Source organism: Eschrichtius robustus, chromosome 5 (genome assembly GCF_028021215.1).
Source record: "Eschrichtius robustus isolate mEscRob2 chromosome 5, mEscRob2.pri, whole genome shotgun sequence".
Taxonomy (NCBI): domain Eukaryota; kingdom Metazoa; phylum Chordata; class Mammalia; order Artiodactyla; family Eschrichtiidae; genus Eschrichtius; species Eschrichtius robustus.
Window position 1 is genome coordinate 81,250,549 of NC_090828.1, and position 24,261 is coordinate 81,274,809.

General features: G+C 37.1%; 1 protein-coding gene across 2 annotated transcripts; it reads left to right on the plus strand.

The window, feature by feature from the left end:
- Positions 1-1,928: 1,928 nt before the first annotated feature.
- On the plus strand, positions 1,929-21,587 carry MMADHC (metabolism of cobalamin associated D). Of its 2 annotated transcripts, none has more exons than XM_068545143.1 (8): positions 1,929-2,034; positions 2,543-2,602; positions 5,983-6,127; positions 11,684-11,901; positions 14,800-14,905; positions 15,526-15,635; positions 20,198-20,284; positions 21,195-21,587. In XM_068545143.1, the coding sequence occupies exons 2-8, from the start codon at positions 2,594-2,596 to the stop codon at positions 21,387-21,389; spliced, it is 870 nt and encodes a 289-aa protein (XP_068401244.1). In that variant the 5' UTR covers positions 1,929-2,034; positions 2,543-2,593; the 3' UTR covers positions 21,390-21,587. The 2 variants fall into 2 exon arrangements, with proteins under 2 accessions (XP_068401244.1, XP_068401243.1); XM_068545142.1 differs by having other exon boundaries at positions 1,930-2,034; positions 15,505-15,635.
- The last annotated feature ends 2,674 nt before the right edge of the window (positions 21,588-24,261 follow it).

Below are 24,261 nucleotides of genomic sequence, written 5' to 3' on the forward strand. Positions count from 1 at the left end.
TCAGGCAAACAACTACTCATCTTTCAAAACACTGATCAAGCATCACCTCCGCGATGAAGTTATTCCTGACAGCCTCCTGCCATTCCACCTATCACTGACTCCTCTTATCTCCCACCTCTACCTGACAGATGATTTTCTATCCTGGCAAAGATGTATAACATATGGCTCCCAGGCTCAAAAAGCTTAGGATCATCATTCAACCAGTAATCTTATGATATAACCTAGACAAGTAAGCCGCTTTGAAGGAGAAATTATGAGTCATGAAGAAATAACAAATTGTAAGCAACTTCAACACTCAGAAGCCTCTGTGACTCCCAAGCCATGCGCTGTGCGTGTGCACGTGCGGTGCTATATGTGTTAGCTACATGTCAACTGATTTAACCTTTACAAACTATGAGTTGGCCACTATTATTATTCCCATTTTATTATTTTTTTAACATCTTTATTGGAGCATAATTGCTTTACAGTGTTGTGTTAGTTTCTGCTGTATAACAAAGTGAATCAGCTATACATATACATATATCCCCATATCTCCTCCCTGTTGCATCTCCCTCCCACCCTCCCTATCCCACCCCTCTAGGTGGTCACAAAGCACCGAGCTGATCTCCCTGTGCTATGCGGCTGCTTCCCACTAGCTATCTATTTCACATTTGGTAGTGTATATATGTCCATGCCACTCTCTCACTTCATCCCAGCTTCCCCTTCCCCCTCCCCATGTCCTCAAGTCCATTCTCTAGTAGGTCTGTGTCTTTATTCCTGTGCTGCCCCTAGGTTCATCAGTACCTTTTTTTTAGATTCCATATATATATGCGTTAGCATACGGTATTTGTTTTTCTCTTTCTGACTTACTTCACTCTGTATGACAGACTCTAGGTCCATCCACCTCACTACAAACAACTCAATTTCATTTCCTTTTATGGCTGAGTAAAATTCCATTGTATACATGTGACACATCTTCTTTATCCATTTATTCCCATTTTAGAAGTGAGGAAACTAAAATAAAGAGACTAACTTGCCCAACATGACCCAACTAAATATATCAGTATGAATAAAGTATGGACTTCAGTTAATTTTTTAAAAATGTAACTGACAAATGAAAATTATATACTCTTTATAAATAGGGGGATATATATTTATTGCGCCTATTAAAGGCCTGGTGCATAGAGAAAAACGTTAAGTGCCCTATTCTCAAAAACACTGATTTCTTGAAAAATAAAAAAAACTACATACAAAGAACAGAAAACTGTACCTCTTGGAGGCAATAAGAAAGTCTTAGGGGGCTTCCCTGGTGGCGCAGTGGTTGAGAATCTGCCTGCCAATGCAGGGGACACGGGTTCGAGCCCTGGTCTGGGAAGATCCCACATGCCGCGGAGCAACTAGGCCCGTGAGCCACAACTACTGAGCCTGCGCGTCTGGAGCCTGTGCCCCGCAACAAGAGAGGCCGCGATAGTGAGAGGCCCGCGCACCGCGATGAAGGGTGGCCCCCACTTGCCACAACTAGAGAAAGCCCTTGCACAGAAACGAAGGCCCAACACAGCCATAAAAATAAATAAATAAATAAAGTAAATAAAAACAGCTTAAGGCAAAAACCCCATGGGTCACTCACATCTTGATATGGATTTGAAACTAAACATATTGTTATAGTTCTTTAAAAAAAAAAGAAAAGAAAAAGAAAGTCTTAGGGAGAGAGGAGGTTTTCAAATACCTCAGTTCAGTGAGTTAATGCACGACATTAAACGGCTGCCTAAACCCAGCTCCAGAGCTCAAGCCTCCAAGCTCCCAGGACACCCGCGCGTCACTTTATCTCCGCCCACGTCGCGGCGGGGGACTATCCAATGGAAGGGCGGCTCTACGTGGGCCTCCTGTGCGCGTGCGCATCATCGGCTCGACGATCCTTCCCATCGATGCGCTCAGAAGCAACTCCTTCAGTCTGGGCACTGCCAGCTTGTGCGCTACCGGCCCTGCCGTCGCGCCGCCATTTTGAAGACGGGAAGAGTCTGGGTCTCCAACACCTGGGGGCGGCGGCGGTGACTGGTACGTATGGTTTCCGCCCGCGTTAGCCTCTCCAAATTCGCCCATCTTCGTGCTGCAGCTCTCGGTGTTGCCCCTATTCCCACAGTGTCCCTATCACTGTCCCCAGTCGTCCTGTCACTCTGTCTTTAGGATCCTTTTCGCTTCCTCATCCTTCATCTCTGCTGGCACCTTTGCTTCGAACTGTCGTCGGGCAGCCCTGACCGGTGTTAAAATACCTACTTGCGAGCCTCAGGACTCCATCCCGGTGGGGCTCCTCATTGGCCACCCCGATCTAGTCGGAGTTGTGTTCCGCGGACTCGAACCGGGCGGGCTGAGAGCCTCACGCCCTCCTCTGGGCAGCGAGCTGTGCCCTGTGGGGGCGGGGGGCGAATTTGGGGGTTCGGGGAGAGCTTGGACTTTGGTCCTGTCTCGGTGGAGGGACACACAGTAGGCGGTGGTGGACGTTACCCCAGTGATCTGTTGTTAGAGCTTAATCCGTCACCGGCCTGTTTGTTTTGTCCTTTCCCAGGAATAACTTTACAAAAGGGACGAAATTTTTCGCCTGCCCTTCCCGCCAGAAATGGCCAATGTGAGTAAATTAGCCTCTAAAGAAGCAGTATAGTAATAAAATAGTTTGGGAACTCGTTAGGAAGGACGGGTTTAATGATAATGGCATTGATGGCATAATGTTTCTCGTAATTAGTGTATCAGAAATGGCAAGGGAAGCAAGGGGTGTGAATTAGGTTGATATGCTTTGCGGGTAGTTTGAACACAACATATTTCTCAATACACGTCTATTTATTTCTACAAATTCGTTCTTAGAAATAAATTCAGTGCCAGCACCCTTTCAGTAGTTTTAAAAGACATTATTTCAGTAAATATTTAGAATTATTTTTAAGCCGTTTTCTGTTTCTTTGGTGAGGTAAACTGAAGGTTTTGTAGTAGTTTCAGTATAGGAAGTCACCTTCCAAATACTACAAAATGGGCGCAAGAGATATTATTCTCACAACCAGAGAGATTTATTCACTGTAACTGTCCAGCGATTACTCAAACACATCCTGCCGTAGGGAACCCAAGACATATTTTAAAACAATTACAATAAGAGTAGAAACTAATTTTAAAAGCTACACAAAGGTACAGTGCAGATTCAGAGCTTTGTGGAGAGGGAAAAGTAGGGGTTTGTGTTCATTTAATCAGAGAAGCATTTGAGGTTTGAAAGATGGGTGGGATATAGATAATCTGAGGTTTGGTTGGGCAGAGCAGGAGGTATATTCAAAGACACCCCCCCCCTTTCAAAAATCAGGAAGTCAGTTCTGTCTTCCTGAATGTAAGATGTGTGAAAGAGATTACTGAGAAATAAGGTTGGATTGTGGATTTGGGATCAAGTAATAGAGAGTCTTGAATGCCAAACCCAGTAATTTGGACTTTATTCTTTAAATTTTGGTGATTTAATTAGAGCTGTGTGTTAGGAAGACTAATATGGCAACAGTTAGCCAGGATAGTATTCCTGTAGTCAAATATGATATATTAAGTAATAGTCTAATGGTAAGACTATAGGGCCAAGTCGTAAAAGTAGGCCACTAGTGTATCCCGTGTGTTAAGGTGAATTCATACCTAGCCATAATCATAGGAAGGGAATGCTGTAAAAGAAGCATGTGCTACTCTCAAAGGAAAGATACTAGTCAGAGTAGTATGCTAATATTTGACCTGGCTTTATTTTTATTTGAATGAATAAATTAATCCAGTAGGTATTTTGAAGGATGCTTTTATAAATCCTTTTATTGTTAGAAAGAAGCTTACATAAAACAATATTCAAATATATGTTTAAAAATTTGTGTTCGTTTATGTGCATTTTAAGTGCTGAATGGATGTTACTAATGAAACATGCAGATAGATATGTATGTCTTCAGCAATTTAGTTCACATACATAGCATGGGTCAGGTATGTGTATGCTTCAGAGGCTAAACAGGTCAATTAAGAAGCCTTGGTGGGGACTTGTACAAACTGAAATACTAATTTCTGATATAAAGGGAGCAGCCTTTCCTTAGCTACAGTGATGTGTTGCCAACTAATGTCATTTGGGAATGTGAATCCAGCGCTGCCAGATCTTTGGAGTTTGTAAGAACAGCTGAAAGTCTGGATCTTTTGTGTGAAATATCACAATTGCTCAATGTTGACATATAATTCAAATTTCTTATACCACTGAGAATTACCATTTTTGTCTCTGAGCAGGTTGGGTACAGACCCAAGGGAGGATGCTTAAATTTTCAGGTGGACAGAATGCTCTGGAGACAGGCCTTGCATTTTGGAGACATATAAAGGAGGTTCTGTCTATCCAGATCTTGTAGAAAGAGTTGGAATTTGTCAGGCCTAGGAGGAGAGGGAAAAGGGCGTTTTAGCAGAAGAAATCTTGTGGCAGTATAAAAGAAGGCAGAGAAATATGGGAAAAGTTGGGTAGATACTTTTATGTGACTAAAGAGTGGAGTAAGAGAAGGGGGGATAAAATGAGTAAGAAATTATGTCAGAGAAGTAGAACGACCAGTTAGGATGTATTCTTGTACTTAGGATGAGAAAGTCAGAAAGAACATAGGGCTGGATTTCAGAATACTATGTGAAAGGGAAAAAGAATGATTCTACAGTATCTAGACTATTTCAACATCCTGGTAACTATTTTTCATACCGCCTCTCTAATCCCACTCCATTCTCTACACTGCCCTTAGTGGTACATTCCTTAAAACATCCTTTATTTTTATCAGTTTACTCTATTCCTCCCTGCCTACAGGTTAAAATTCTGACTTATTATCTTGATGTAACAGGCCCTTTCCTGTCTGTGTCAAGTATAAAGCCTTTTATAGTTGCCCACAAGTTAACTTTCAAGCCTGTTTTTTTACTGCACTACCTTATATCCACCTTCAGTGAACTTGTCACTCTTCTGAGTACATCCTTTATGACTCCATCCCTTTGTTCCTGAAAGTCACTCATTGAAATGCCCTTTCCCCAGCAAATTTCTATTTCTTCACAACTAAGTATATCCTCCATGAAACTTTTTGCCTATGTCCTCAAGGGTTTCTTAATTGTTCAAATCTTTTAATAGCATTTCACAGATGATATGGTATTTGTTCTTACATGTTTTCCACTAATCTAAGAGTCAGCGATTTTTTTTTTTTTAATATAAAGAGCCAGATAGCAAATATTTTAGGCTTTGTAGGCCGTAGAGTCTCTGTGAAGCTACTTAACTCTGCCATTATGACATGAAAGCAGCCACAGACTATACATAAATGGGTATGGCAATAAAACTTTATTCACCAAAACAGACAGAAGGCTACATTCAGCTATAGTTTGCCAACCCCTGCATTAAATTATTCTGACTTAAGTATTTTGATTAAAGTTTATACGTGAGAGATGTTTACACATTCATCCACTGTAACTGACCTCAGTGTCTAGGGAATGAACATAAGAGCAGAAAATGTATCACAAAGGTGTGTGCTAAAATGGAGGAAAGTGGACATTGCCATAAAACCAAGAGGAAAGATGGTATGGGAGATAATTAGTACAATTTACAGCAGTAAAAGAAGAGTTAGAAAGTAAATAGGTTTTGTTTCTAGGAGAGGTTTTGAAAGTTCTTTATTTTGAGAATAGAATCTTATTAGTTGTGCTACCTTTTTAGTGTCATCACTAAATAGGGCAACTTTTAGAGGTTCCCATTCTTTCTGTATGGCACTCTTAATTCTGGCCTTGGGAAAGCCATATATTTTTACTCAAAGTAACTTATTACTTGTTTTTTAAGTATTTGTATTTATTTCTAAAATTATAAGTATACATGATGCTTATCCTGTGGTAGCTGCTCAATAATAGTAGAGTAAACATTGGTTTTAAAAGATATATTGCAATGTGAGGATTTGCCAGAGATTGTCTGTGTTAGTATAGCATTTATATCCAGAATAATTTTGATTTTTCTGTCATTCTTAGGTGCTCTGTAACAGAGCCAGACTGGTTTCCTATCTCCCAGGATTTTGCTCTTTAGTTAAAAGGGTTGTCAATCCCAGAGCCTTTTCAACTGCAGGATCTTCAGGTTCTGATGAGTCTCATGTGGCCACTGCACCTCCAGATATCTGTATGTAAAAGTTATTATTGCTTTACTTATAATTGTTTCATAACATTCTGAGTTGTTTCCTGTAATACAGTAAGTCCCCTACATACGAACCTTCAAGTTGTGAACTTTCAAAGATGCAAACACGAGTTCGCCTGACCAGTCATGCAAGTTAGTTCACGTGTCTGGTGTACGTTGTCACGTGTGTGCATTCTCTACAAGTGGTTGTGCTTTTGTGTACTTTATTGTACTGTATAGAGTACAGTAGTACAGTATCTTTATTTCAAGCCCAGGATGTCCGGAAGCAAGCGTAGAAGCAGCGTATAGCTGGTATTGCTAAGAAGCGCCAAGCAATAAAAATGGAAACAAAAGTGAAAATAATTGAGAGAGTGGAATGAGGCAAAAAGAAGGTAGACGTTGCTCGTTCTTATAACATGAATTGTTCAACCATCAGCATGATTCTAAAGAACAAGGACAAGATCATGGAACACGTGAAGTCTGCTGTGCCGATGATGTTGACAGTAATATCGAAGAAGCGTGGAAAAGTGATGAAGGAGTTGGAGAAACTTCTCAGTATGTGGGTGCAGGATCAGCATCAGCGTCAAGTCCCGCTCAGCTTAATGCTGATTCAAGAGAAAGCTAAAAGCCTTTATGAAGACTTGAAACATGGCAAAGAATCAGAGGGCACATCTTTTAATGCCAGCCATGGCTGGCTTCATCAGTTCAAGGCTAGAGCCAACCTTCACAATGTAAAAGTAAGTGGCAGGGCAGCAAGTGCAGATATGGTAGCTGACCAGGAATTTCCCAAAAAGCTTCGAGAAATTATTGATGAAGGTACGTATTCACCCAAGTTTTTGATGTGGATGAGACAGGACTGTACTGGAAGAGGATACCAGAGGAAAAATTACATCAGTAAGGGGGAAAAGTTGATGCCAGGCTATAAAGCAACAAAGGATAGGCTAACTCTGTTGTTTGGTGGCAATGCTTCTTTCCAGCGATATGAAGCTGAAGCCTCTCTTAGTTTATCACTCAGAGAACCCAGGAGCCCTTAAAAACATAGCCAAGGGCCCTCTTCCTGTTGTGTGGAAGAGTAACCCCAAAACCTGGGTCACACAGGCCATTTTCCAGGACTGGTTTTTCCACCACTTTACCCCAGAGGTAGAGAAATATTGCTTGGAGAAGGACATCCCATTCAACATTCTTTTGCTGCTCAGCAATGCTCTGGGCCACCCCCCATTCATGAACTACTTTCATCCCAACATCAAAGTAGTGCATCTGCCACCAAATACCATGTCTCTCGTCCAACCTATGAACCAGGGAGTTATAGCAACTTTCAAGAAATATTATTTACGTCACAGTTTTCATCAGGCAGTAAAGGCAAGTGACGAATCAGGAACAACCTTGTGACAATTTGGAAGGACTGTAACATCCACAAGGCCATAAAAGACATTGACTTTGCTTGGCATGAGGTTACAGCCATCCCATGAATGGGGTTTGGAAGAACCTTTGCCTGCAGTTTGTTCACAATTTTCATGGATTTGAAAGGTGGATGAGGAGTCCAAAGAGGTCTTCAGCAACTTAGTGACCCTCAGCGAGAAGCTAGAGTTAGATTTGCAAGAGGACGACTTCATTGAAATCCTTGCTGTGCACCATGAGGAGCTTACTAATGAAGACCTGATGGAATTGGAGGGCAAGAGAAAGGACGAAAAGAGCCAAGAGGAAGAAGAAGTAACTGAAGAACCAAAGAGATTCATGATGCAGGAAATGGCAAGGGGGTTTTCTTTTTTTTTTAAAGAATTTCACTTTTATTTATTTATTTATTTATTTATTTATTTATTTATTTTGGCTGTGTTGGGTCTTCGTTTCTGTGCGAGGGCTTTCTCTAGTTGAGGCAAGTGGGGGCCACTCTTCATTGCGGTGCGCGGGCCTCTCACTATCGCGGCCTCTCCTATTGTGGAGCACAGGCTCCAGACGCGCAGGCTCAGTAGTTGTGGCTCACGGGCTTAGTTGCTCCGCGGCATGTGGGATCTTCCCAGACCAGGGCTCGAACCCGTGTCCCCTGCATTGGCAGGCAGACCCTCAACCACTGCGCCACCAGGGAAGCCCCGGGGGTTTTCTTAATTTGAGAAGGCACTGTTAGTTTTTGAGGCACAGGACCAGAACGTAGAACAGTACACAAAGGTTGCAGCAGCCATTCAGAATGCAATCCAGTGCTACCATGTCATCGATGATGAGAAAAAAAGACCTACTACCCAGACATCACTGGATTGTTTTTTCAAGAGGGTAGATAGAATTGAGTCCAGCAAGGAAGCAGAGCCTGTGCCATCCACGTCGGGCGTCAGTGAAATTGCAACTTGCCCTCCATCTCCTTGCTGATGATCCTTCAGCTCTGTCATCTCCCACCTCCTCTTGCTCCTCCAGTCAATAACTCTTCTTGCCTGTTCACTTGATGCCAGCCCCGTACGCCAGCTGTTGTACGGTACTACTGTACTTTTCAAGGTACTTTACTGTAAGATTAAAGGTCTTTATTTTTTGTGTTTTTTTTTTTATGTATTACTTGTGTGAATAGTATTATAAACCTATTACAGTACAGTACTATATGCTAGCCGATTATGTTAGTTGGGTACCTAGGCTAACTTTATTGGACTTACGAACACGCTCTCGGAATGGAACTCATTCGTGTGTAGGGGACTTACTGTATTTCTTCTTGAGGTTTTACTGATTTTCTAAAGTTGAGTTTATCCCATTGAAAATAAAATCAGATCTCTTGCCTAAATATTTGTACCAGAAAGTTACAATATTTTTTAAAAAAAAAGAATATTGGTTTCTAAAACTTACTTTCTTGAACTTTAGTTTTTTCCTAATTATCTTTGAACACACAGTCCTCCCTGAAACAAATCTTCTTTTGATCTTACTAAACTATGTTACTACTTCTTGCCATTCTTTGCTGAATTTCTTAAATGTAGCTGTCACTTTGAGTGTTTATTAAACCAAAGTCTGCTTTTTCTTATCCATCTTGTGCACCAGTATCATATTAATCATCCTAAAATACTTTAAATCATGTCACTTCCTTCATAAGCCTCGATTATCTCCCACTGCTTTCAGTAGCAGTTCCTAAACTATTCCCAAGCTATGAATTGTTCAAGGATGAAAAAAAAATTTTTTTTAAGTTCTGTGATTAGTTAACTTGGAGAAATGCTTTATACTATAGTACTATCTTAGAGGTTTATAATACACACTAAAATATTCAGGGAGAGGTCTTAGAAACTTTACCTAATGTATTCTAAAGGGATTGCCCATGGAATCCTTTTTCATGCAACACATTACTTACAGTGTAATATAAGTTCACTTGGGCATGCAAAGCCTCCCCTGGTTTTCTTGCTCCAGTTTTCTAACTCCATCTCTGATTACTCCTCAGTTTTCATGATCTGAAGGCTAAATATACATCTGTCATAAATGAAAGATTTGTCACTCAGAATATGTAAAGGGTTTGTGTTGTGAATATACAGCCAACCCTCCCTATCCATGGGTTCTGCATCCTCACATTCATCCAACCAAGGATTAAAAATATTTGGGGAAAAAAATTCCAGAATGTTCCAAAAAGCAAAACTTGAATTTGCCACACACCAGCAACTATTTACATATCATTTACATTGTATTCGATATTGTAGGTAATCTAGAGATGACTTAAAGTATACAGGAGGATGTGATGTACGAAGGTTACAGTATATGCGCATACAGTTGACTCCTGAACAACATGGTTTTGAGCTGTTCAGGTCCACTTTATACGTAGATTTTTTTCAAAAATAAATAAGTACGGTACAATTCTCAGTTCATTGAATCTGAGGATGTGGAACCGACTATACAGAGAACTGACTATAAATTATACTCAGATTTTTGACCGCATGCAGGGTTTGAACAGCTAACCCCTCAGTTGTTCAAAGGTCGGTAGAGCTATGCCCTTTTATATAAGGGACTTGAGCATATGCAGATTTTGGTATCTGTGGGGGTCCAGGGAGCAATCTCCTATGAATAACTAGGGACAACTATATAAAGAATTTTCGTAGATCAATAGGAAGAAGAAAACCCAGTAGAAAACCAAACAAAAAATTTCAAAAATGGATTTGAACAGGCTGTTTCTGTAGGAGAAAACCTAAATGACTGGTAAACATTTGAAAATATGCTCGAATTCACGGTTAATATGGGATTTTTATGTAAAGAAACAGATCTGAATAATCTGTAGAACCCATGTTCTTCAAAATAGCTGGTAAGTTTAAGTTTGTGAACTGACTCCAGTCAATCATTAGTGGCTGTCTAGAGCCTTGTTACTCAGTGTGATCTGCAGACCAGCATAGCATAGCATGGCATAGCATCAGCATCATCTGGGACTGTTCAGAAACGAAGAATTTTTAGCCCCACTGCAGACCTAGTAAATCAGAATCTGCATTTTGAGAAGATCTTAGGTGATTCTTAAATAATTAAAAGTTTGAGACATACTGGGCTAGAGTGTTTAGGTTGAGAATCATGTGACAATGTCTGTGTTCAGCAGGGAAAAGTTCCTCGATTGATGGGTGATGTCTGTCTTAGGTATGGAAGAAAGATATGGTGTCACATGGGGGCAGCCATATTGACATGGCCGTTTTTAGTCACTCAGTTCTGGCAGAGTATTTATAAATATTTTTATTGCCAACTAAAGTCTGCAGCAGTTGTCCCTTCCTTTCTCTAAACAAAATTCCTACTTTGAGTATTTCTTCATTTGATTTTCTAATTTATTCTTTTCTGGATCTTTTTGAATTTTTCACATGTTAGGATTTTTTAAAGTTTTACAGGAATAAAGTAATGTGGTCTATTCTTCTGTAAGTATTAAATCCATATTAACTCATGTAGCTGGTAAACAGGGCATTATGTCACATTGGTTCATACAAGATATTTTTCCAGTCCATTAATGTTTTGTGCCACCAGGTAACAGCAGTTGAATGCCCCTCCCCAAGGGTAGCCACCATTAAGTCTGATGTCTTTCCTTACAGATGTTTTTTTACTGTATTTAAAATCACAAATATAAGGATGAAAAATAAATGTCATATATGCTGTTCTTTGACTTAGCTTTTTCTTTTAATGTAATATGTCCTGGACTTCGTTCACTATCAGTAAAGATTTACCATATTCTTTTTAATGACTGTCAAGAATTACATAGTATGGGAGTTCCCTGGTAGCCTAGTGGTTAGGATTCCAGGCTTTCACTGCCATGGCCCGGGTTCAGTCCCTTGTCAGAGAACTGAGATCCCACAAGCCGCACAGCATGGCCAAAAAAAAAAAAAGAATTACATAGTATGGATTACAGTACTTTATTGAATTCTTTCCCTATTAATGGAATTACCTGTGAGCTGACAGCTGGTTGCTTTGATTAGTCTTTTGGAATAACATGAAACAAACTAATTTATATTTACACAGGAAAGCAAACTTCAAAGAACTATTGGTTAGGTTAAAAAAAATACCTAATTGGAAGAAGAACATTCTTTCAGTCTACCAACGTACTTAACTAGTAAGGAGAAAATAATTCATTTTGTCGTTCCTCTTTAGGCTCTCGAACAGTTTGGCCTGATGAAACTATGGGACCATTTGGACCTCAGGATCAGAGATTCCAGCTTCCTGGGAACATAGGTTTTGATTGTCACCTCAATGGGACCGCATCACAGAAGAAAAGCCAGATTCATAAAACTTTACCTGATGTTCTAGCAGAACCTTTATCGAGCGAAAGACATGAGTTTGTTATGGCACAATATGTGAATGAATTTCAGGTAAGTTGTTAACGTCATTCTGTTTTTCTAATTATTAATGCTATATTAATTTCTGATAACTGTACATATTACTTTCATTGAAAAAGTAAAAAAAAAAAAAATCTATTTAAGTCCAGTGTAAACAGAAACAACATATATAGCTTTTAAAAGCTTAGCATTGTCCTGTACATAATGTTTGCTATATAATTTTTTTCACTTAACTACATTGTAGTCTCTTTTAGGTAATTAAATAATTCTTCAAAAATATCTTTTTTTTTTTTTTTTCTAATTATTTATTTATTTATTTATTTATTTTTGGCTGTGTTGAGTCTTTGTTTCTGTGTGAGGGCTTTCTCTAGTTGCGGCAAGCGGGGGCCACTCTTCACTGCGGTGCGCGGGCCTCTCACTGTCGTGGCCTCTCCTGTTGCGGAGCACAAGCTCCAGACGCGCAGGCTCAGTAGTTGTGGCTCACGGGCCCAGTCGCTCCGCGGCATGTGGGATCCCCCCAGACCAGGGCTCGAACCCGTGTCCCCTGCACTGGCAGGCAGACCCTCAACCACTGTGCCACCAGGGAAGCCCCAAAAAATATCTCTTTTTTTAATAAATGTTTATTTCAAATATAAATAACTTAATTCTATAACTGGAAATTTATATTCCCTGTTTTTCACTTCTATTAATGATAATTGTAATTTATGTATGGACCAAATTCCGACTAGTATATTCCTCTAGCCATTTAAAAACTTAAGAAAATTTTGAGATCTCTGAAACTCTGGATACAGTAGACTGAAGAGGAGGATTTTTAAATAGCTTTTGTAAAAACAATTCCTGAGGGGTTTTTTTAATGAGTTTTTTAAACTGGTATTGCATATGAATTTTTTAAATGCGTTTTAAAACTAGTATTGCATCATTGCTCACTCAAATGGAAAGTTACATGCATTTCAGAGTTTCAAACCCCAATCCTTATCATTTTTCATATTTCTATATAGCTTCAGGTTGAGATTTTGATCAAAGCCATATTATTAAAAGCAGCAACCCCTCACAGTTATGGGTGATATCAGATAACCTAACACTGGGGCACAGTTGACCTCCCCTGACTTTTTATCTCAGATATTCCTTCTCAGTCTTTTTGGCTCCTCCTCTGTCTACCAGTTACATGATATTTCCCAAATGTCTCTGATATTCATTTTCTCATTTGACTTGCTCCCTGGTCACTTAAGTCCTTGGCTTTCTCCACAGGCTGTGTTTTCATATTTCCTAGCTTCTTATTTCTGTTTCTGACATTTCTGGTTGTATATTACTGTCTGCCTGCCAAACATCTTTATCTGGATGTCTCAGAAGTCCCAAGATTTTACACGTCTAGTACTGAATTTGTCCTTTTTTCTCTCAAAACTTGTCCTTATTCCCATGTTGTCAGTAGTATAAGTGACTTAGTCATCCTCCCACTGTCCCAAAAATAAAAATTATAGTGCCAACCTTGACTCCTCTTTTCATCATACCCCCTAAATAGTGACAGAATTACATTGCTTCTGTCTCTGAAAGTAGCTCTTAAATTATTTGTGTACCTTCAGTTCTCACTAATACTGCCAAAGTTCAGCGCCTCCTTATCTTACCTCAATTTTTAGAGGCATTATAGTATGATGGACTGTGGAGATAGGATAAATCTGTATTCAGAGATTAACTCAGCCATTTACTTAATTTTGTGACCTTGAGAAAGTTACTTCACCTTTCTGAGCCTCTGTTTCTTTATATGTAAAATGAGTATAATAATACCTGGCCTACAAATTTGCTGTGAGGATTAAATGTGAAAATGTATGTAAAATACTTACTACACTAAGTGATTAGTTAATTGTTGGCTGTTACTGGTCTGTCACCTGCTCTTCCTCATTACCATACATCCTCTACAGTAATACTGTCATTAGCTTTTTATATCACATCTTGATATTCCTCATTGCTTTTAAACTAAAATCAAAATTTCATAATGTGGCATAAATGGCTTTCCACAATTTTGATCCCTTATCTTTCTCACCTTACTTCCCACTACTTCCTACTCCTTCTGTTCTCCAGTCACAGCATATTTTCATTTTTTTTTATTGCACCATTCTCTTTGACTATTGCATGCCTTTGCACTGTTATTATCTCTTGCTGGACTGTTTTTTTCCTCCTGAATTCTTAACCTATATTCTGTCTATTCTTTATCTGTCAGACACACATGCTAATTAACATGTAACTCAAACGTGATTTCAACCTTTTCCTGATTTCTGCCAGCAAAGCAAGTTTCTTTCCCATCTATACCTCCAGAAGACTTCCATTATAACTCTATAGCACTTCTGATATGGATTGCATTTATTTGTTCATGCATTTTTCTTCTACTAACTCTTATATACCTAAGAGTGAAGACTGGATTTTTTACCATTGTAGTGTCTGTTCCTGTTTATAATGTCTAGTGTATAATAGGCACCCAGTAAATTTCAGTTGAATAAGAGCCTCTAAGCGCTTCCTGTTGGAGAAGCTATATATTTAATCATGTTGCTTTGTAAGTTAGTGTTCTTATCCCCATTTTACAGATTATAGAACAAAAGGAAGGATAATTAGATATAACAGAATATCAGAAGAGGTAACATTGTAAGACACAATCATGGCGCATTTTAGTTAGTTTTTTAGCCAACTTCTATTCATATTAAGTCTTAGAATATCAGGGTATTTATCTGTTTCTTTTTTTAATTCACCATTTTTTTAAAATTTTCAAATATTACATTCATCATAGAGAAAAGTTTGAGTATGTAAGAAAACACTATTACCCCATCACCACCTAGATTAGGATTACTGAAAAAACTTTCTAGGGAAAACAGGTTTATAACAGGCAAGGTATTTTATTTGAACTCCAGATTTTGTTTACTTATATTTCTTATTCCGCCTTAGGGTAATGATGTACCTGTTGAGCAAGAAATTAACAGTGCGGAAACTTACTTTGAAAGTGCCAAAGTAGAGTGTGCAATCCAAACATGTCCGGAATTGCTGCGAAGAGGTATGTTGTGCTTTATTCATTTTTACACTAGTGTGTGTTAATGTCACTAATTTTCTAATGTGTTGAATAATGTACTCCATAGGAATCGTAATGCTTTATAACTTTGTATTTTAATGTGTCTAGCTGGAAATGATGATTGCCTGGCCAAGATAAGGCTTTCAAGTGTCCCCTGACATCTGACCTCATGCTGCCATTAGATAGGAATAGTAGAATTTTTAATAACTTTTTTCCTAAATCTTTCCCTAAAGTCATCCCACTCCTGGGTGATTATTACAGCCCTAATTTCCATGAGCTAATACATTAGTACTACTGAGAAAAATCTTAATAATAAACTTTTTTTTTAATTACAAGACCAACAATATGTAACCCAACTTACTCTTCAGAATTGTTGGCAATATATTTTCGTTCATCCAAAAAGAGCAGACGTAAACCAAAACTAAATTCATTTCATCCTTTTCAAAACTAATATGCATTTATAAACCTAACTTGGTACCATAATAATTTAACTTAATCATCATTTTTCTAAAGTATTTTATGAACTGTTTCTTTTTTTAAAAAATTTATATTTTTCTGGAGTTTTATTCTTATTTCACTTATAGATTTTGAATCACTGTTTCCAGAAGTAGCCACCAACAAACTAATGATTCTGACCGTAACACAGAAAACTAAGAATGATATGACTGTTTGGAGTGAGGAGGTAGAAAATGAAAGAGAAATGCTCTTAGAAAAGGTAATTCTTTCAGCTGCTGACAATTTAATTTTATGATCTTATTTAAATACCAGTGAACCAGTGTTTTAAAATGATGGCTATTTTTTCTAGCCTTTATTAATTCTCTGCTAATGTATTCCAGTACTAAAAAACTTACATGTTTTCTGAGAATAAAAATACCACAATTTTTTTTTTTTAGTGTCTTTGAAAAACTTAGATTCTGTCCAGTACTTCCTCAGTTTTTTTTAAATTTATGTCTGTTTTAGGAAAGTTGGGAATGTAGTAAACATCAAAAATGTAAAAGTAACTCTTCATACCCATCTCTCTCTCCTTCTCTCTGATCCTCTCTCTCCCACCATGTCTCTTTCTCTCTCTCTCTCTCTCTCTCAAGCATGTCAAGTAAAAAGTGAAAATACCTCAGCCTTCTTAAAGGAGTAAACAATAACAGTGTACAGTACAATAATAATATAATAATGGTATATGCCCACATTTTTTCCATCCTTTGCTTTTAACTTAGAAGATATGTTTTGACACCTTTCCATAACATTACGCATAGATTTTATTTCATTCTTTGTAAAAATCTGTGTAATATTACATTGCATGGGCAAACCGTAAATTTTTTAAATTATTTAAAAAAATTTTTAGTCATTTATAAGTTGAAAATCAAACTTTTGCTATTACAGGCAGTGAATATATTTGTACATATATTTTTTGCACATACTTATGTATTCCTAAATGGGGAATTGCTGAATCGGGGTATATTCATTTTAAGTTTTGAAAGATACTGCCAATTTGCCCTCCAAAAAGACTGTCCTAGTATATATGCTCTCAGCTTTACCCTGGATATTAGCATTACTTTTCATTTTTACCAACCTGAGAAATGATAAGTAGTAACTTAAAGTCTTATATTTAAAAATTATATGATTATTTATCTAAGAGTTTGAGGTTCAGTTATATCAATTTTTTTGTCTACAAGATAGAAAGGAATATTCCTTTGCCTGTATGACATGTTGGGATTAGCTCACTTGGACCCCTTAGCTAACTATAGTTGAAAAAATTCTCTTTATTAATTTACATACAGGATAATATTTGGAATTATTTTATATTTTCTTTAGGGTTAGGTGTATGGTTCTCTTCATTTATAAAAATATTATTTACTCAATAGAGTATTTTATGGTAATGACTTCATACTTAAGTGTCCCACATATAGCTTTACTACTAAATTCCATGTAGTAATTAATAATCATGAGCAAGTTATATATGCCATCTAACAAAGAAGTTACAGAGAAGCATAAGACATTCTCTCTGATCTTTAAAAGATCTGAATTTGGAGAAGTGAAATTTAAATACATAATAACTCAATAAACAGTTTCTATTTATATATTAAGACAATGATTAGTAAATGTATACTGCCATTTAAACACTAGAGAGTTTGCTCTCACATGTGCATTGCATTAGTAAGTCCTACTTTTTGAACCATTCAGGATTCTGAGCCTCATTTGATACTGACCCCAGTATAGATGTAAGTCAGCAACAAAGACCCAACGCAGCCAAAAAATAAATTAAAAAAAAAACAAAACAATTTCCAGCTTTTGAAATGGCAACACGCTTTATCATGTGTATTTTAAACTTTATAATGACTAAAGCTATTTTATTTTTTTATGAAAAAAACATTTTTTATTTTAGACATGTTAGTGGTTATTTTAGAACCACACATAGCTTACTGTCCAAGTAGATATTATATGTTTTATGGTTTAACTCTATTTCGAGTTTTTTCCAGCAGATGTCAGTGTTTGCTATTGATGAGCAGAAATCTTTTTTTTTTTAATTTATTTATTTATTTTTGGCTGCGTTGGGTCTTCGTCGCTGCACACAGGCTTTCTCTAGTTGTGGCGAGCGGGGGCTACTCTTTGTTGCGGTGCGCAGGCTTCTCATTGCGGTGGCTTCTCTTGTTGTGGAGCACGGGCTCTAGGTGTGCTGGCTTCAGTAGTTGTGGCTCGCGGGCTCCCAGCGCAGGCTCAGTAGTTGTGACACACAGGCTTAGTTGGTCCACAGCATGTTGGATCTTCCCAGACCAGGGATCGAACCCATGTTCCCTGTATTAGCAGGCGGATTCTTAACCACTGCGCCACCAGGGAAGTCCCAAGCAGAAATCTTTAAGAAAAATATTTAAACTGGTTCTTTTTGTGATCATTTGGGATTCTTTTAGTTAACCTTTGCAAACATTTAAATGCATCGTTTTGTTCACCTTGTAGTTTTTGTGTATGGCACATCTTTTATTAAATTGGTACATAATTCTAATGACTTTCCTAAACCATATTCAGTTTTCCTATTTTTAAGAATTATGAGGATTAATGAAATACAGCAGTAAGTGTAAATATTAAGTATGAAAATAACCTATAGAGTACAGTATTATCTAAATGTTTTTCATTAGTTTACAAGAAAGTACAGGCATACCTTGGAAATATTGCAGGTTAGGTTCCAGACCACCATAATAAAGCAAATATCGCAATAAAGTGAATCACACAGATTTTTTGGTTTCCTAGTGCATATAAAAGTTATGTTTATACTGTACTGTAGTCTAAGCGTGCAATAGGATTATGTCTAAAAAAATGTACATACCGTAATTTAAAAATACTTTATTGCTAAAAAATGCTAACCGTCATCTGAACCTTCAGTGAGTCATAGTAGTAAAACATCAATAAAGATCACAGACTACAGATCATCATAACAAATATAATAATAGATGAAAAAGTTTGAAATATTGAGAGAATTACCAAAATGCCACACAGACACATGATGTGAGCAAATGCTATTGGAAAAATGTTGCCAGTAGGCTTTCTGGACACAGGGTTGCCACAAACCTTCAATTTGTAAAAAACTTATCTGCGAAGTGCAATAAAATGAAGCCCAAAAAAATGAGATATGCCTGTAGTTGGAGAAAATAGGTTAAAGTTGTATATCTCTATAGCAGGGATCAGCAAACTTTTTCTGTAGAGCCAGATGGTAAATTTTTAGGTTTTGTAGGTGATAGGTTCTCAACTACTCAATTCTACCATGTATTGTTAAAGCAACCACAGACCATATATAAATGAACAGGCATGGCTGCGTTCCAGCAAAACTGTATTTACACAAACAGGCAGGCAGCCAGCCAGGTTTGGCCCTCGGGCTATCACTTGCTAACCCCTTGTTTAGGATGTGGCCCATATGCCTAAGGCTTGGACTTCTGAGCATCTCAGCTGAGTGCCAGAGATGCTCAGTGAGGTCTCATCACTCTAGGTGGGCCAGAAATTCATGTTACTCTGTAGTGCGTGACCCCTGATACCACCATTCAGCTCTCAGCCTCGCAGCTGGCACTCTTTGCTAGACCTTGAGGAATCTCACCTTGTATCTGTGCAGCTCAACCCTTGGCTACTGAACCAGGGCAAATTGCTCTGCGGACCACGTGGGAGCCCCATTTGTGCATCTCCCTCTGCTCCAGTACCCTACGCCAGAAATTCCAGATGCTTCAACAGTTGAGAACTCTTGCTTTCTACGTCCTCAGCTCAGTGACACTATCACTTTGCTTGGGCTCCACTTCTTTGCCCTGCAACAAGAGAGTGTCCCCAGACAGAAGCCTGGAGCATATATGGGGATCACCTTATTTGTTTCCCTTCTCCGCTGCAGTTTTGTCTGCCTATTGTTCAGTGTCTAAAAACAGTTGCCTCATATATTTTGGTCAGTTTTAATTTTTCAGCAAGTGGCAAGTTTGATAACTGTTACTTTGTTATGGCTGTGAGTGGAACTGTGCCCTTGTCTTTAAACACTTATGGTCTGTTTTTGTTTTTTTTTTTAACATTCTAATCTGATTCTAATATTTGCTTTTGGTCTTTTTCACTGCTTAGACTTCTGATAAAGCTAATAAAGACATCGTAGGAATGAGGATGGTAAGACCAGGATTTTAATACATGCACGTGGTCTGTAATGTTTATACACAATACAAAAAATAGAGAGGTGTATAGTGAAAAGGAAGTATGCGGTCCAGCCCTGTACCCAATCTATCCATTTATCTTATTATTTTTATGTGCCTTTTCAGAAATATTTCATGACTATGTGAGTGGATAGATGTGTTTTTGAAGGACACACAAACAAGTACATGTTTTTAACCAACTTTCATTCAAATTAATGAATGGTCCATATCTTTTCATTATGAATATTTTGTTTTCCCTTTCTTACCTTATTTCTAATACCTCTGTAATGATACAAAATAGCAACTGTAGGTTATAATCCATGGCAAATTTGGGAGTTAATAGCACAGAAGTGATTAGAAATAGTTCCTAAAATAGGAAATAATTTAGAAGAAAAAAATACACAATGTAGACTTTTTAAAAGAAATGAAAATGTTATATGAACCATTATTAATCTTTTGGACTGGTGAAAATCTTAGGACTTTACAGTCTTAATTTATCATTAGTTTTAATTGTTTATTAATCTTATTGTGTTCTCTATCTGAAGCAAAAAATATTTATCTTAAAAATTTATTGAGAAATAAAACACTCTGTGCTGCTGCTTTGAGCATATTATTTGTGCCTTTTTCTATGCAGTTCATCAGCGGTGCTAAAGAAATTTGCTACGCCCTTCGAGCTGAAGGCTATTGGGCTGATTTTATTGACCCATCATCTGGTTTGGCAGTGAGTAATTAAATACATTTTGAAAGGCAGATTATATAATTTGAAGTAGGAATTATTTTTATTATAAAATTGTTTATAATTATAACCTTGGTAAAAGTAGACCATTTAAGACTTTGAAAACCTCACAATTTTACGCAAAGAGATACCAAGAGTCCGTTGAATTCACAACTTTGAGGGACCTCTGGCACTCATAGTTAAGCATCTCCATCACTTTACATTTTTTTCATTAAAAATAATTTTAAAATTTATTTTCCATCCTCATAATAGATATTACTTGAATTACATTGAATTAGTGTGTTTACTGTTCCTTAGTTAAAACTTAGTATCCAATAGTTTCATTAAGGAAGAAAAACTTTTTAGAATTAAGAAAATATGGATGGTAAAGAAATATTTAGAAAAGTAACTTTTTTGGAAATTAACATTTGTAAAGCTATACTTTAAAGAAAATAACTGAACCATTATTGTCATATTTTAAATTCTGTGTATATCAGCTACAAATAGTAATAATTTTTTCAATCTTAAAATAGGAATATATACTGTTTCTTTTCAAAGTCAAGATTTAGTGAGTACTAGAAATGAAAAACTTACTCTGATAGTTTTCTTATCTTAAAAATTACAAAGGTGAACCATAGATGATTGCCTAAGGCTTATTTCATCTCTGAAGGTCATATAATATTATGCATTTGGTTCTAGGTAACATGCAGTCTGCTAGATCATTCATTTCACATTTCCAGAATGAGGGGAAAGGAGGTATTAGGGCAGTTAGGTGTTCCATGTGACCTTTTTATTTCTTATTTGATTTTTTTAATATTCAGAGTATTTATATAGATCTGTGTTCATATTTGCATAAAAATTATTACTTCATTATCTTTCTAGCTAATGAAAATATGACTTTTTTTATTTCCTCCAGTTTTTTGGACCATATACAAACAACACTCTTTTTGAGACAGATGAACGCTATCGACATTTAGGATTCTCTGTTGATGATCTTGGTTGCTGTAAAGTGATTCGTCACAGTCTTTGGGGTACCCATGTGGTTGTAGGAAGTATCTTCACTAATGCAACACCAGAGAGCCATATTATGAAGAAATTAAGTGGAAACTAGCAGTAATGTCAACTTATTTGCTCTGCTATTTGTAACATTTGGGATGATCTATACACTGTCGAAGGCTTCAGTTTTCAAAATTTACTTCCTTGTAGGTATTTATTTCAACATTTATGAATTTACAATATTGGCAAGTGGTTTGTGATTTTTAAATTTCAAATGTTCGTTCATAATATCATTAAATACATCTTAAGCACATCCACATTGTATAGAATGTGATAACTAACATGTAACCAGGGTATGATCTCATATTGTTATTTCTCCCCTTAATCGGAAAAACCTCAGTTTTAATTATTTTTCTCCAAAAATAAATCATACATTTGGTTATGATATGTGTTTTTTCATTGCAGTATTTTTAAAATATTATTCTTAAAGATTCCTAAGAAACTACAATATTAATCTTAAAGTTTTTTTTTTGTTTTTTGGGTTTTTTTCATGCAGTTGAGAAATCTGGATTCAGTATAGATTTAACTTTTTTAAAATTTTCTTTTTACTATATTACTTGTTAGATGTCCTGGTACCATCTGAGTATTACTTTGAAATAATGTATGTACAGGAAAAGAAGAATAAGGATAATACTAAAACTTTACATATAAAAGAATATGAATCTCATCTTTATACATAGTGAAAAATAATTCTTAACTCCTGGGTTGAGACAGATAAATGTAGTTTATTCTCAGACAAAACTATGTCTCAGCTGCTAAGTCATATTTCTCCAAATTTAGCAATAGATGGAAACTGCAGTAGTTTACAGAAATGTCTCATGTGGGACAGAGTTGTTTTTACAGCATTTTAAACTTAGACTCATCTTTGATTTGTCTTTTGTCATTAGGAATATAGATAAATCTCAGGAGAACAACTAACTTCTACCAAATGAATTAATTGAAATGGATTTTTCTGTATTTTTTAAATTAACTGCCTGTTTTTTAAATGATCACATGGAGATGACCAGCTTTTTAATTTAGTTTACAACTTCGTTTAATACTGTTTGTTTATTTAACATGTATCGATAGTTTGATAATAAGTGTTGCTTATGATTCAAAGAATAAGAGCTACAATGTTTTCATTCATTATGAAAAAGATGAAGTCTTGACTTCCAAAACATTTTGAAAAAAATTTTTTGAAGTATATATGCTCAATAAATTTTCATCTATGTAAGGAGCACCCAGATCAAGACAGAACATTACTGGTACCTCAGAGGCTCATCTGACTCCCTTTCAGGCACTTCCTCCCCTTACTTGCCCCTCCCACAAGCAACCACTATCCTGAATTCCTACAGTATAAGTTGGTTTTGTGTGTTTTGATGCTTTACATATACGAAACCATATATACTAGGTTCACTCTGGCTTCTTTCACTCAGCAATGTGAGAGTCACCCTTACTGTGCATAATTATAGATCGCCTGTTTGCATAGCATTTGCCTTCTTAGTGAATTGGGACAGTTTTGCCCCTCGGAGGAAATGTGGCAATGTGGAGATATTTTTTGATTATTACAACTTGGGGGGGTGGAGAGTGCTATAGGCATCTAGTAGTTACAGGCCAGAGATGCTACTAAACATCCTACAGTGCAAAGGACAGTTCCCACAAAAAAAGAATTATGTGGTCTACTGCCTTGCACCACTCGTTTCTTGTATGCGTATTGCTTATTCAGGCCTTTCCTACTTTGCACCATTCTTTGAGCCATGTTCCTTGAAATTTCACCATTTGCTTTAACAATTCTGAAGTGCCATCTACGGGTTGAAAAGGATACTTCCTCCTTATAGGTGGCTATGGTTACATACTCTATTATGTGAGGGGTAGGATACACAATGTTGGGACTTCTTTTATCATCTCGCTTTCTAACAGGATTTGCAGAAACAAAAAGTATGAGACGCAGTAACTGCCAGTTAAATTTTTTTTTCCTTGAAAAATAGGAATGGCCAGATTTAGGTTTGGGGTATATAATCCAAGGGATTCTTACTAATAGTAGTAGAAAATAGTTAACTATTATATACTGCAGTAAGAAAACATTGCAGTTATCAGTTTCATCATATTCATTTGATTAGGACCCCATTAAGAAAGAATTGGTAAAATTATCTTAAACATAAATTTGCTACCTTTTAAAGTAAGCCTGAGCCATTGAAATTGATTTTAGACCTATCACTGAAAAACACCTTTTTGTTGTAAAATTTGTATTTTGACAAGAACTTAGGAATTATTGTATAGAAGATAAATGCTAGAAGGGGTCTTTCAGATCATCTGACCCACCTCCCTCTTTTTTACAATAGACAAAATGGGAAACAGGAACATGCATCAGGTCACACAGCTAGTGTTAAGACCCAGTGCATAGTCGTTATCAAGAAGTTTATAAAGTGATTAAAAATATTAAAGAGTTGCAGAATTTAAGTTTCAGATTAACTAATAGTGCCACCACATTTCATAAATAAACTTCGGAGTTCATTCTATTGAACTCTACATGCTCTGAATTTCTTTGAAATTTTACTGAAATGTATCTAAAAATTCACTTATAGATCCTACACTTCACACAGTAATTCTCTGACTTCAAGATTAAAACTCATTTCTTCGACTTCCCTGGTGGCGCAGTAGTTAAGAATTTGCCTGCCAACGCAGGGGACACGGGATCGATCCCTGGTCCAGGAAGGTCCCACATGCCACGGATCAACTAAGCCTGTGCACCACAGCTACTGAGCCTGTGCACCGCAACTACTGAGCCCACGCACCGCAATACTAAAGCCGCATGCCTAGAGCCCCTGCTCCACAACAAGAGAAGCCACCTCAGTGAGAAGCCCGCGCACCGTGATGAAGAGTAGTCCCCGCTCACTGAAACTAGAGAAAGCCCGTGCACAGCAACGAAGACCCAGCACAGCCATAAA